Source organism: Taudactylus pleione, unplaced genomic scaffold (genome assembly GCF_031769625.1).
Source record: "Taudactylus pleione unplaced genomic scaffold, aTauple2 ptg000021l, whole genome shotgun sequence".
Lineage (NCBI taxonomy): Eukaryota > Metazoa > Chordata > Amphibia > Anura > Myobatrachidae > Taudactylus > Taudactylus pleione.
This window is the reverse complement of record NW_028284423.1, coordinates 6,284,208-6,299,679: the sequence shown is the minus strand read 5'-3', so window position 1 is coordinate 6,299,679 and position 15,472 is coordinate 6,284,208. Positions and strand designations below refer to the sequence as shown.

General features: G+C 43.4%; 1 protein-coding gene across 1 annotated transcript in view; it reads left to right on the top strand.

Annotated features, from left to right (window-relative positions):
- Positions 1 to 6,151: 6,151 nt before the first annotated feature.
- EDNRA (endothelin receptor type A) overlaps positions 6,152 to 15,472 on the top strand; it is a 66,976-nt gene continuing 57,655 nt past the window's right edge. Inside the window, exons 1-2 of the mRNA XM_088448423.1 lie at positions 6,152 to 6,531; positions 10,814 to 11,255. Coding sequence (XP_088304549.1) covers positions 10,857 to 11,255 — 399 coding nt within the window. The 5' untranslated portion in view covers positions 6,152 to 6,531; positions 10,814 to 10,856. The remainder of the gene's footprint in view (positions 6,532 to 10,813; positions 11,256 to 15,472) is intronic.

The window sequence follows — 15,472 nt, the reverse complement described above, 5'->3', positions numbered from 1 at the left end:
CATAATAATGCCCCTGTAGTGCAGCTTATTAAAAAAAAAATACTTACCTTGAACCCCGCTCCTGCATCCAGCGTCGCGTCCGGTCCGCCGGCTGCTCCTTGGAACTATGGGGGAGATGTCATGACGTCTCCCCCATAGTGCTCGTGGGGAGAGCCGGAAGCTGGAGTTCGGGAGAGAACTCCAGCCTCCGGCTCCGGCTACACCGCGTCGCTGCAGAGAAGGAGCCGGGCGCCCGCTGGTAATAAATATTACCAGCGGACGTCCGGCTTGGAGCCTCTCTGCAGCGCCGGGCTGGAGGTCACTGGCACCAGGTACAGCGGCTCACCCGGTGCACGTGCACCTCCAGCCCCCCCCTAGTTGCGGCACTGATAGAGCCATACAACTTGCACCATTTAGGTGAAAAGTGTTTTCTTTCTCTATGAAAAAGGTGCCAGTACTATGAAAAAAGTTAGATACCCCCCCAAACTTAAGCTGCATACACACTATATAATTTTTTTGAATGTTATGGACGATAATGATATCGTTCAATAATATATCGTTCATAACATGTGTTTGCAGTGAACGATCAACAATGCGCCCTACCGTGGGTCGTTAACGATGTTTGCTGTCGTGCAAATATACAGACCAGTCTGACGATATTGTCAGAAAGTGCCTGTTCAGGGATGTGGCAGAATGACGTCACTGAACGATATCATTAACGATATCATTCAGGTTGGTCTCCTGCAGTCAGTGCTTCATATGCATCATGCTTGGTGCACACTAAACGATGTGGACCCAGCAGCAACGCAACGACGGTGGGGACCTAGCTGCATTCGACAGCATGGCCCCTGCTGACGATATCACCCATCAGATCTGCATGCAAGTCCAACGGGTCTTGACACTAATGACACGCGGGAGTGCGCATCGTCAGCGACATAGCGGGTGCATACTGGCCAATGTGGACGATATGACGTCCGATTCGCCGGATCGGATGACATATTGTCTAGTGTGTACCTGGCATTAGAGAAAAAAACATACAGGGATAAATGTACTAACCCTTTGAGAGAGATAAAGTACCAACCAATCAGTTCCTAACTGTCATATTTTTCAAACACAGCCGGTAAAGTGTCAGTTAGGAGCTGAATGGTTGGTACTTTGGTTGGGTAGTGGGAGATTGGGAGGGGGTTATGAACTAATGTTTATGAAATTTTACAGTGCTTGTATTTGGTAACTCTATACTTTTTTTTTTTTGAGTGTGCTGATAATTACCTGAGTTAGGCTAGAGACAAGATTTAGGGGATGCTCTGTCATTCTCCAACTTTCCAGCATCCTCAACTTCCTGCTCATCAATACAGGTCAACGTGGTCTTCCCCAGAGGTGACAGCTCCAAAGAGGAGCAGGACCATTTAGTCTTTCAGGTGCCTCTTGACACTTGAGATACTAAAAGGAAAAAGTAACATCTATGTACAATTTAAAAAATTCCTTATTGCCATACATAATGAAAGATGGTTTTCTTTAATACTAAAAGATGGCGTTACATATCTCTTCTTGATCTATGATTCTATCTTGTTAATAAACATGGTTAAAAAGTAATCAAACCAATAACAGCAATATAAAAATATTCTCCAATCATTAGAACCAGCCAATGTGAGAACACACTCTGGGCCTGATTCAGACCCGGTCGATGTTGAGTGACAGCTCGCCCCCTATGGTGGGAGGGCCAGGGGAGTGGCTGCCCAAACGGAGGCGTTCCCATGTGAATGCCTCCGTTTGGGGGCGGCCCCACTGACATCACGAGTGATGTCAGTGGGAGAGATTTCGGCTCTGTTAGAGCCGAAATCTCTCTGGGGCTTGCGGCCACGAGACTCTACCACAAGGGTCTCGTCGCAAGCCCGATGGTCGCGATGGTCTTGACCATCATGACCATCAACCTGGCCGCTCGCTATAGCTGTGGGTGGTCACCCACAGCTAAGCGAGCGGCCAGGAGGCCATTCTAAAAAAAAAGAAGACCGGCCCTGATTCAGAGCGAGCGCTCTGTCAGAGCGTCCGGCTCTGAAACAGGGCCTCTGTTCTGATACATGCCTGTAGGCAGGTGTCTAGCTGGTATTTATGGGTTTATTAGAGATATTTCATCAATATCTGCACTGTATAATACCTATACCATGTGTGCCAAGAAATCTAGTGCTGATATATGAAAATACTACAAACTGCGGCAGATAGATTATACAGACATGATTGGACAGATATATTGAACTAAAATTCCTTCCGATAGATCTTATAAATTAGATTTAAAAAATGTTAAGTTCTTCCACTAAAACAAAATATTGGTGAAGAAACATGTTATAGTGGGTCACTGTAAGTCGTATGAGATTTTAAATATGTTTTATTGTCTTATGTTAAATTAATAAGGTTACAATATTGATCCCACATCTAGCTAATGTGTGTTAAGTGTGTGCTTGGACTACGGCTTCTCTAGGCCCCTTTTACCTTATGTAATTCATTATAAATGGTTTTCCAAATCTGATTACAAAACATTCCCTTTCAGGAACATACAGGCATGGCAATAAACTGTATAGATATTACTGCAATAAAGAGTGGAGCACTCATTCATATTAATATCTAATTCACTGTCACATTGGTTGTCTTTTAAATGCTCTTCTACTAATATTTCCAACATAACTGCCAGTACACTCAGGGCCTGATTCAGAGCCGCTCGCTATTTGCGAGCGCATGCTCTGAATCAGAGCGGGAAATTTTTTTGGTTTTTTGCCTGTCGGCTCGCTAAGCTGTCGGTGCCCACCTACAGCTAGTGCGAGCGGGCAGGAGATGGTCGCGATTATCGCGACCATCGGCATTGTGAGGAGACCCTAAGGTAGGGTATCAGCACTCGCAATGCCCAGTGGACTTCCAGATCTAATAGAGCAGGAAGTCCACTACTGACATCACGAGTGATGTCAGTAGGGACACCCACAAAGTGGCAGGTGTTCCTTCGGGAACGCCTCCGTTCGTTCTAAAGTCTACAAAGTCTCACTCGCTACGGGGCTCGCGCACGCGCGTTGCGCACTGTGCCACCATCGACCCACTTGCGAGCGCAATTCACTTGCGAGCGGGTCTGAATCAGGCCCTCAGACCCAACACTGGACACTCTTAGTTGCTCTAGAGGATGAACACATTTCTGATAAGGCTGTTGTTCACTGGATACCAAAGTTAGGTGAATCAGGGGTTTATTCATAAAGAACATGAAGTGGCTCACGATAAACATCACATTGATGCCATATATAGTGGTGTTTAGTAGCCATTCATGTGCACTTACCTGTCCGGTGTCTTTGGGCACTGTCCGGCCCCTCCGCGATCCCTGGATGCAATGAGAATACAGACATATTGGGAGCCCGATATGTCTGTATTCTTACTGCACATACACCGGCGTCCGAGAGCAGCTGGTCAGGTCAGACCTGCTGCAGTGGACCCTGGGAAAAGGGGACGAAGCCAGAGCCAGGTGCCGGGCAGTCAACAGAGAAGTATGTTGCTTCCCTGCTCTGTTTGGCTTGCGATACAGACTATGCCATCCTCAGATGGTGAATCTGTACTGCAGGAGAGGAACGGAAAGCTAAGCTTTCCGTTTCTTTATGAATTGTGCTCACCATACAAAAGTATGGTGATGTGATTCATACACGAAGCGAGGGTGCCGCTGTAGAAGGAATACCCTTCTCCACAGTAACCCCCTCTATGAATCGCTGAAAGGGGACGGGGGGGCTACCTCAAAAATTGTGAGCCTCCCACATATTCCAGGAAGGTAGGCAAGTGTGGATAAAGTACTAACCAATCAGCTCCTAACAGTTAGGAGATTATTAGTACTTTGGGCCTGATTCAGAGTCGGACGGAATTGCAGAGCCGCACACAAGCTCTGGGACCCTGCTGTGCCACCTCCCGTCTGTGTGTGACCATCTTACTGCCGCCTGCTCCCCGCTACCCTGACAGCCTGCCAGTGATAGGACAGCCCCTCATACTGTATGTGCAGCTGGCTGAGCCATAACTCAGTCTGACTCAGCTACGTTACAGAGTGGTACTGTGCTGCCGCCCACCTGTGTGTGACTGTGTGCCCGTCCTCCACCAGAAGGTCTCTGCGCTACCCTGACAGCATGTCAGTGACAGGACAGCCCCTCATACTGTCCATCGGGGTGACTGATTGAGAGGCCTCTTAATTGCTGGGCATCCCCACTCCCTAGTACCGCATTTGCTGCACTGGCTCCCGCACTGCTCCCTGTTCCCCTCCTTATCCCCACTCCTCATCACTCCTCCAGATGAATCCCTCTCCACTCCATGTTTACAGCCCTCAAAGTCAGACAGCCTCCTCCTCAGCTCTGTTACAGAAGCAACTGGTGACCAGTACCAGATTCCCCACCACGCCTCACTACCTCTGTGTGCCTCACCACCTCTGTGTGCATCACCACCTCTGTGTACCCCACCATCCCTGTGTACCCCACCACCCCTGTGTGCCTCACCACCCCTGTGTACCCTAACACCTGTCTACTCCATAACATTTTTGTATTGGTGCCATGTGTGCATGTGTTTTTTGTAATGCAAAGCGCGTGCTCATATTGACGTTAACACTTTTTTTCTACTTGCACCACTTGCCACTGCCGCCCCTCTAATTTTTCATACCCCACTTCAAAATTCAAACTTCAACCACAGTACATACTGAATACCGGCTCAAAACACTGTCTGCCTACAGAGGCTCAATATCTTCAGAGGTCCCCCATTGCAGAGAAACCATCTTATAGGTAAGAAAAGACTAAAGCACAGGGGATACATAGGTGTCGCAAAAAAAAAACACAGAGTATCCAAGTGACAAGTGCGATAAGGGCATGCCAGTAACGCCCATGATCACATTGCTAAAAGCGATCCTATCGTCCAGATGTATCATCCGGGACATGCAGGGTCACGGGTTCCGAAAGGAGACAGTCCTGTGATGTCTCCGGAGAGCTGCCGGCCAGTGCATGGGGTGCTGTACATGCGCAGTCCCGTGGACTGCACATGCACATCCACCTTAGCCGGGGAGGGTACCGGCGGATCCCTCCGCTGGCTAATAGTGCACGGTGTAGCCCATAGGTTACAGCTGCTAACTCCATGTTCAGATGGCGTTAGCAGCGGGGGCCAATATTGGGAATGCATCATATTCCGGATATTGGTAAATTTGACAGCATGGCATCCCCCATAGAAACCTATGGGGGATGCGGCTGCCAGCGGTAATGGAGGGATCACAGCAGTTATCGGAGATACCTTCTGCAGTTCCTCCTTAATACATACGGGGGATACTTAGTATTTGAGGTAAACCCTTGAAAATGGGTGTTTTGGGGGATTATACATCAAATACACTTTGATAAATGGTGTACATGTGCAGTAGCGCATTGGGGTCGGAGGTCGCGCAGTTATGTGAGACAGGAAACCATGCAGGGTATCCCCTCTAATAAAATCAGCCCCCACCCCCCTTGATGCGCTGCTCCACCACGCCTTCGTTTCTGCTCAGCCTCCTGCTCTGTTCCACCCTCTGCCATTCGGTGGCCGGACTGGTCCTCTCTAGGTCTGTCCCATCTCCCTAGCAGTGGGAGCTGGAGGGGTGGTGCACACTCTGACGGCCACTGCACATGCATGTTGAAGATGGGACAGACCTTAAAGAAGTATTATGTAAATGTGGTTTCCATGTGTTTATTATCCTGATAATACCAAGCAAAGCATATGTCATTCAGCCCCAGCCCCAATCCTGCAATAATGGAGGCTGCACAACATTGGGGTGCTGCCTAGTGACCTGTTGTGCAGTGTTTGTATTACATGCACACCTGGACTGGGGTTCTTCTGGTACCTGTCTTTTGCTGAACCCATTTATTTATTTATTTGAAAACTATTGTTAGAGAGGCTCTTAGCATTTTGAAAATACAATGTACACATTACAATGTTACAGAACATTAAAAAAAAATTGAAGAAAAAAAAAAAAAAAAGAGTCCAAAGAGTGAGAATATTAAACATACAATGCTGAAAGCATCTATTCTAGCTCATCTCTCTCCGCCTAAGTCAGCCGTACTTATTATTTTACATCTCTTGCCATAAATTATCCAAACACAAACCTCCTTCCGTCCATGGGAGACAGGAGGAGAGGCTGTCAGAGGTGAGGAGCAGGAACAAGGCTCAGTGAGATCCAGACAGGGGAGGGTTAAGGAGCACCGTCCTTACCATGCCCCCAAGGCAGCAGCAGAGGCTTTTTGATGTATGTGCTTGAGCCTTGAGGTTGGCAGAAGATCAGCCTTCTCTCTGGATTGTATTTTTCTCTGTTCTGCCTCTTTTGTCTTCAGCAGGAGGTGGAGATTATCCATCCCATTCCCACCCAGCCAGGGTCTGTGACAGGACAGAGACACAGATGCAGCAGCAGCAGCGGTGATTGAGGTGCCGGGAAGAGAGAGAGAGAGAAGTTTGGATCTTCTAGTTCCCAGGCTCACACTTCCCCATGACCGGCAGTCTCTGCTCTCACAGGGGATATCTCACCATTATCTCTACCTGGTAATGCTGCATTTTAATTTCTTACCTGGATAATGATGACTTTTTGTGCCTTAACTTTACCCTGAGTTACCAGCTGCTGTCTCATCAGTAGACGTTAAAAACTGTTATATCTAAATATTACTTGTGTGAAATAGTTCTCTGGGGTGTAAGCTGGGGAAGTCATTATAGCTGCATGATCTAACTTTCTGTTTTTGGCTATCTAAAAAAAACTCCAAGTAATCTTATAATTGCTGTAATGAAATAATCACAGTGTAACTATGTGTCTGTTGGGAAGATGCATGTTTAGAGGTGTGTGCACTGCAGGCAATGATAACTACATTCATTACCCTTCAGCTACACACTATTTACACCCTCTCTGTCTTCTGGTCTTTTTCAAAGTCAAATTCTTTAATATCAGTTTTATGAATGGGCTTTTTTTTCAGTGTTGTTAAATATTATATCGCATTGTCCAGATTGACACTGTAGATCATAGATGGGATTAAAACAATAGTTTTCCTACTCTGGTGAAAGTTAGAAAACTGCAATATGCATTCATTAGGAGCTATGTACTGTAGTCTGTACTGCACTGTTATTGTCATCTCCTTTCTTTGTCTCATTTGACTTTACAGGCAACTCTATACTATTGAGTGATGCATTAGGCACAGAATAGATTTTCTGCAGCTAAAGGTACTGTCTGGGACTGTGGCATGTAAAATCATTACCTAAAACTCAAAGTTAATGTATACATCCAGTATATATAGTATGTGTAAAGGGATGTTTCCCCTAAATCACATGATGTCTGAAATGATAGTGAGCTCATGTTGACAGTTACCTCTGGTCCAGTTGATTCCGTGTCATTCAGTTGTATTACCAAATGCTCTTATGTCAGCACTTCATAAATAGATGATTTAAATATGAATCTCAAGATCATAAGTGGTTTCAAAATACAATATACTTATGATAAGCTATATGAAATTAATACTATTTACTTTATTTTAACAGAAATGCAGTATATGTTGTATAAGGTAGTAAAGTACATATAGTGTATAGTGGTGAAGTACCGCTTGTAGGACATTGTGCTCTGACATTCCTCATCTGGTATAGTAACATGTACAATGTTGCATAGTATTATTTATAATAATAATAATAGTAATAGAAATAATAATTACAGATGTGCACATACCCCGTGTTTTGGTATTGGTTTGGATTCGGTTTTGGTTTTGGAAAAATGACCCTCAAGTGTTTTGGTTTGGATTCGGTTTTGGAAAAATGACCCTCAAGTGTTTTGGTTTGGATTCAGTTTTGGTTTTGGTTTGCTTTAAAATTGATAAAAACAGCTACAACCATGTAATTTGGACCTGTTTACAAGCAATCCATATGTCGAAATTCAGTTTCTAAATCCGCGTTCCGAATTTACAGCAGACCCGAGCCAGGACTATGATCTACTCTAACCCCATGTGATCCTGACCTGAGCTCGATATGATTTGGAACCCAAAAGTTCGGGTGTGTTTGGTTTTCAGGAAAACTGTAATGCACATCTCTAATAATAATATGATAGCAATGTTTTGTGTTTACCCCAACCCAATACCGTTATATGCACCTTTGCCTGCTCTGTCTAGTGTGTATCCCATAGGGGCTGCTTTCTCGTACATGTTTGCTCTGGAGCTTATAAATAGCCTTGTGAATATGTTTTAGCCCCAAATGAACGTGTTTCCCAGAGTCACAATCCAAATATTTAGTTTGTGCTTTACAATGAGTCTTCAGGAGAGGGCAAAGAAGAGCAATAAAACAGCCTCTGCACGTTCCTTTTGGTTTTTAAGTAATAAATTATCATTTGTCCTTCCTGCTGTGTGATCTGCTGCAGCTATCATAAATCTATACCACAACACATGCAGTATGTTCATTTACAAGTGTACTCCAGACAGAATGTAAACAAATCATGTACATTCTTTTCCACAGATCTATGTTTAAACTTGAGCATATAGTGGTAACAGACACGTCAATATAAAACACAGAGTTGGGTACGGTTTATACATTTGGCATTTGTAAATATATTAGCCTATAGAAAGGCTGTATTCTTTTTTAAATTATAATAAATTCATCATACTCCCCTCAAGATAAATATATACTGTAGAGAACATGTTCTTAACTTTGTTTCAAGTCTGGAGGAACATAAACCACAAAATAGTTGATAGATATTTTAATACATATACTTCACATGATTATAGCAGAATGAAGTGAATATGGGCAGTCACATATTGTAAGCAGTCCGACATTTGCTTACACGGTTTAGCCTGCCCTATATGTACCACAGCTATTTGTGTGTGTGGTTGCTCTGGAATACTGCATGATTTTTTTCTTTTGCACTTTAGTAATTGCCCTTGCCCCAAGAAGAAAAAAATCACTTTATTGTAAGAGCCAGACTTATAATAAATAGTTAAATGGCATTTACACTTCAAATATGGATTTTAGCTTAATTCCCTCCCTCCAAAAGATAGACATTGTTACTGTGTTTAACTGTTCAATGTAGCCGCGCACATCCTCTGATCACCTTTGGTGCTGCTTAGTTCTCTCCATGGGGGAGATGTATCAAGCCTTGGAGAGAGATAAAGTGGAGAAAGTACCAACCAATCAGCCTCTGTCATTTTACAGGCTGTGCTTGGAGAATTAGTTAGAAACTGATCTCTCTCCAAGGCTTGATACCTTCCCCCCATAGCTGGGAGCTCCAACACATCAGAAATATAATTGACAGTACTACAGCAGATGTGTTGGAGCTCCTGCTATCTATTAGAGTCAAACAGTACTTAAGGTGATCATCAGAGACCAGGTAGGTATGTAAGGGCTGGAGACCTGTTAAATCATACTTGCTGACTTTTACTCTGGCCCCTCCCACCTCCCCTCCCACCTCCCCTTCCTGGTAAAAGCCATAAGGAGAGTGGTGTGTAGGGTGTGGTGCCACAAATCATATCATCACGCCCCGGACAGCCCATTTCTCTGTGAATGTGTGCAAGTTTGGGAGGCTGGCCTACTCTCTTTGGAGTTCAGAATAGCTTTGCATGTGGAGCGTCCCAGAAGAGAAACACTCACCGAAGTATTATCATTGGAATTGGAGGGGTCTAAGTAAGATTCATATTAATCTTTCCGCCTATGATTCATTTGTTTATTGAAGAAGTTATGTGCACAGTGGTGTCTGCACATACATAGGTATAGATGTACAATTATCCTGTAAAATTACTAATGCTCTTATTACATATGGTTATATTAAGCACAGAGCATGTGTCCATCTGCTCTACAAGTGATCCTTTCTTTAGTGTGTAATAATCAAGAAACACTACTACAATGGTTCAGTCCATTATCATGGCACAAATTCCCTTTCCAACTGATATTATTAATTGTACTGTATAGCCAGGTTCTATACACAATCATCTGTAGCATGGTAACGAGTCACATGACACTAAGACAATACCTTATATTTATTATCATCACCGACATCTAAGTAATTACATCTGTGCTACATCTTCTGCTCTTTCCTAAATGTACATATTTTAAATCATCAAGATAATATATATGGAATTGAGTTATAATGTAATCTATTATTTGAGGTGTAGAAATTGCATTGGAGAACTATTTGTAGACATATAGCTCTGACACAAGCCAAGGATAACGGTACTAAAGGCTAAAGGTTTTCACACGACAGGGTAATAATCAATATGTTCAACATTCCCGTTTCCCACCATGTTTCCAATGTCAGTTTACAGCTTGAACACTCTATAAAAATCCTGAGCTAAGGCGTTAGTAGACAAAATGTAAGGTAGATGGGTTTTTAAATCATTATTTATCACCTAAACTTGTTCAATGTCTAAATATTGTGTATGATATAGAAATGATGTTATTGCAATACACTATAAGCATATATAAATAAAATGACATTTGTTGATACTGTAGGAATTTATCCAGTAGTAACACATGCCTATAACATAAATAAGAAAACATAAATGACAAAAGGTTTATTAATACATAAAAAGATTGAGGGAGTAATTTGTTCTAGTTTAAAAAATTATGACCATTTTTGTTATTGTTATTATACAGCACTTAAATTGTGGTAACGTCTTAGGAAGTGATATAGTAAACATACAATATTTGTCATTAGTCTTTTTATTATTTGTTCATAAAAAGCTAAGGTTAGTAAATAGGTTGAAGGTAATGTTTCATTACATATATTACATATATTAATTATACATAACATATGTGGACATAATATAAATGGGGGACCTGTAATGACACCTGTAACTCTCTGTTTCAGGTGACCAGTGAGTGATTCTCCAGACCTCTGTATCTGCTGCCGAATGATAAGAAACATGGGCTCTACCACCCTGAGAGTCGCTGTGCTTCTGGCATTAACTGGACTGGCTATCAGTAATAATGCTGGGGGTTACTTTCAAAATCTTACTGATACCAGTACAGAATTCACAATGATGAATAGGAGCTTCCCTGTGCCCCCGATGAGGCCAAACAGAACCAACGTCATGTGCAATGCCAAGACTAAAATCAGTTATGTCTTCAAGTACATAAACACCGCAATATCTTGTGCTATTTTCATCATTGGAATGGTTGGGAATGCAACTCTACTCAGAATTATCTACCAGAACAAGTGCATGCGGAATGGGCCAAATGCTCTGATAGCCAGTCTGGCGCTGGGAGACCTTATCTACATTGTCATTGACATTCCTGTTCTTGTGTTTAAGGTAAGATACTTCTTTCCTCTCCTGCGTATCTTGTTTAAGTAGGAGCCACATTGTCTAGTGATGCTCTGTGTTACTCACAGCTATATTTTGCTGGGAACCTTTTAAACAAGTTGACCCTAAGATGATTTAAAATATGGAGCCTTCAATAGAAATTTCCCAGTGAGAATTCCTACAGTGATGTCACGCTCAGAAAATTCTTTCTTTCTTTATCTGGTGTTCGAATTACTGTCATGTCTCCATATCTATAAGTATTATGACCGTCTTATAAAATATTAACTAGAAAGATTATTCTGCAGATATTAGCAAAATAGTAGTCTGTGAATAATAAAAGTATTTTGTTATTTGCATGAGGGGATTACAGTTGCAGAACAATCTGGTTCTCCCAAACACGGTTCTCCAGGCTCCCTAACAGTTCAGACAACAGAGAAGAAGATAAAGAGACAGAAGAGAAAAGGAAGAACTTAAAGCAGAGGAGCAGAATCACTAAATATATTAAATTAGGGGAGGGGAATTGTGTAGTGTCAGAAAACAAATGAGCACATAACTGTTTTTTTTATGGCATGCTATTTGCTTCTGGAAGTGATTAGGCAGCCATAGCAATACCAAGTATGTGTGTTCCGGGGCCCCATTGCTGAAATAATTAGGGGTCCTACCTTACTTTTTCTGGGCATAATCTCATAATTAATTGAATATATGTTAATATTATAGGAAAGGGGCGGGGGCGGTTGTGCCAACTCTCTCTCTGCCCCAACGGCACCAAAATGTCTAGTTTCAGCTCTGCAGTTGACCATGGTTATTGGCAGGTAATTCTGGCAGTAACCACACTGGGGCTATCCTGCAATAACTAGCTATCACATATTTAATAAGGAACACCACTAGCTGTCCTCCTATGCTATATCCATCTCAGGATGTCATAGCAGACATGATCCGTAAGAAAAAATGCTTTACCCTTAAAATGAAGCTATGGATCTGTCTTCTACCTCTTTACTCACTCTCTCAGAACCCTACCTGTACATTTCTATGCCCTGTGCAGACAGGGCACTGCCCTTCCCCACCCTGGTTCTCTCTACCAACTCTAGAACAGCCACCACCAACATCATGCTAATACTCACTGCCATAGGTGCAGAGCCGTTGAGACATACACAGGGCATGGGTACTGAAAGGATGTGTCCCATGGGCAATTATAACCTGCTCCCTCCCCCTCTCTTGGCACCGCTGCATGGGTGGGCTGCAGACACCAGGGGCAGGAGAAGTCGCTGGACCAATCCTATCACTGGCAAGAGTCTGGGGAAAGAAGATGCTTCAGTGTCAGGGCAGACAGCAACTCCTGGAGCAATTAAGATAAAAAAGCCAGCACCCATTGTCAGAACTATCAGGGCTACACAGCCTGCTGGATGAGAATCTGTGCAGACAATGATGAGCATTCACACAAGAGGATCAGGACAGACGTGCCACCCTATCTGCCTTGCATTCTGGGTGGTGACACTGGTCACACCACCCTCGCTACAGCCGGGAGTTCATATTCCTTTCCAGGCACGACTATGTCCCCAAAGACACCATACCCAGCCTTCAATTACACAATGAATATTCCTTACCATTAGGCCATTTTATTGTATATCACAGCTTAGACTGTCAAAAGATCTGTAGGAAGAAGTTATTGAATTCTTTGGAAGCAAGAGCAAACAATGGAACTGTACTAAATAGTGAGTTCTGCAATAAAATGTGTTAGCACCATGATATATACTGGGTACAGCAAATTACAAGAATATTTTATAAGATTAATATGTGTATTAGACACCTACAAAGAGGAAATAAACAAAATGTAGTGTTAAATTCCCTTTAAAGTTCGGTGCACACACATTGAAGACACACTACGGTAGATAATGTGGTAGTGGAAGACACATAAATCATGTGAAACCAGTTTTAAAATAATACTCTAATTATTATAACTGACATTCATATAAACTGCACTGTAAACTACACTCTACTGCCAGCTCTTTAGATTTATGTAAAGAACTATAGGTTCATAGTAATTAGTTTATATGGAAATTTATATTTTCACCTTTTATTTGTACTGTCTTGTGAGTAGGTTGGAGAAATTGAAGTGGAGTAGCAACAAGTGTGACGTCTTTCAGGGTAGAGAGTGGTGCAGATACAATCTGATATGTTTATTAAAAGGAAAAGATCACACAGAAATAAAAGTGCTATATTTGTTTAGTCTCACCACATGGCGTGTTCCCTGACAATAGATAGAAAGCAGTGGGGGAGGCAACATTATAATGACAATTAACTTACACAAACTAAAATATTTGGAGCAAAGTTTCTGCTTACTGCTGCCGGCAGAGTCGTCCCTAAGCAATTTGGTGCCCTAGGCAAGATTTTGGCTGGTGCCCCCTAGCAGATAATCCCACTACCGAGTTTAGTGTTTATATGTGGATGCCAAAAATAGCACATTGGTTTATGACTTATTTTTTATTGTTAAAGGAACACGTGCTAAATGTACAAAACCTCAGGGAGATCACCCCCTTCTCCCTGATATTCAGGGAGAGTAGGTAAATATGGTTAAACCACACTTTGATAAACCAGTTTTGAGGGGATGTCGTTATATTGCTTGCTGACGGGATGCCGGGCGTCAATATACCGCCACCTGGCAAAATGCAGACACCGCAACCCCCTTAGGGATCAGAATACTACGGGGGGGAGGGGGAGGTTTAGCCACTCCTGGGGGGACTTATGATTAGGCATCACCGGAGGGGTGGGTTAGGGTTAGGCACCACTAAGGGAGGGTTAAAGTTAGGGGGGGAGAGAGGTAGGTTAAAGAATACTTACAACCGCCATCGGGATTCTAACTGTTAGGGCTGCAACTGTCGGGATTTGAAAAGAGCCGCCGATATTTCATACCCATCCCATTTCTAGCATGTACTGCGTAAGTCCCCACTGTATTGCCAGATATTCCTTCCCTAAGGTTGTATAGGCCCACAGGAGTGTCCTTATACCCCCAAAATAGTGCCTCACAAGTGTCTCTAAAAACACTCTCCTCCACCTCTTAACACATGATGCTCATTTTTCACTTACCTCATAGGGGTTCCTCCCTTTTCTTTCTTCCTTCAGAAGTCTGGCAGAGGACACAAAACTGTGATTAATTTGCCCCCATTTTTATATATCTAGAGCACACACACTGACCCAGTTACTGCCCACCTCACAGCACTCACTGACCCTCCTCACAGCACCACTTACTGCCCCCTCACAGAACCACATATTGCTCCCTTCACTGCCAGTCTCACAGCCCAACACCCCTCTTAGCACAACACCCCTCTCCCCTTACAGCACCCATCATAGTACAGCACCCCTCTCCCCTCACAGCACCATTCACAGTATAGCACCCCTCTCAGCACAGCACCCCTCACACAGCACAGCACCCCTCACACAGCACAGTACCCCTCACAGCACAGCACCCCTTACACAGCACAGCACCCCTCTCAGCACAGCACCCCTCTTCCTTCACAACACCCCTTTCAGTACAGCACCCCTCACACAGCACAGCACCCCTCACACAGCACAGCACCCCTCACAGCACAGCACCCCTCACACAGCACAGCACCCCTCTCAGCACAGCACCCCTCTTCCTTCACAACACCCCTTTCAGTACAGCACCCCTCACACAGCACAGCACCCCTGTCCGGCCCGGCAAGCAGTGTGAGCTGACCGGGCGGCCTTGCAGGGTGGGGCAATATCGGCCAGTATGATCAGGGAGCTGCACTCAGTTGCCCCGCTTATGTATTTTTTTTATAAATCAGTATGAAAAAAAGTTTTATAGCTGCTCAGAGACACTAAAATATTTTGCCTTTTCGGAACAACTAAAAAATGTTGCCTTTTCGGGAATTATATTTGTAGGTGCTTCAGTCTTTTTGACTCTTTGACTATAAAGGGGGAAAAATTCCTTTCCTCACTGCACTCTCATCATATTATTATTGTGTATTGAGCACAGATAAGTAGACCGAAAAAATAAAATAAGTTAAGACAAAATGGAGCAGGATGGTTCAATGGAATATAGACACTTCAACTGTAGATTCCACCTTCCAGGATATGTCTTTGAAAAACAAAAAGAACATTAGGGCCATTTCACATGTGTATGTCCCTTATCACTTTACTTACTTACCCACGGTGAGATGTATCAAGCCTTGAACAGAGATAAAGTGGAGAAGTTGTGCTAAGCA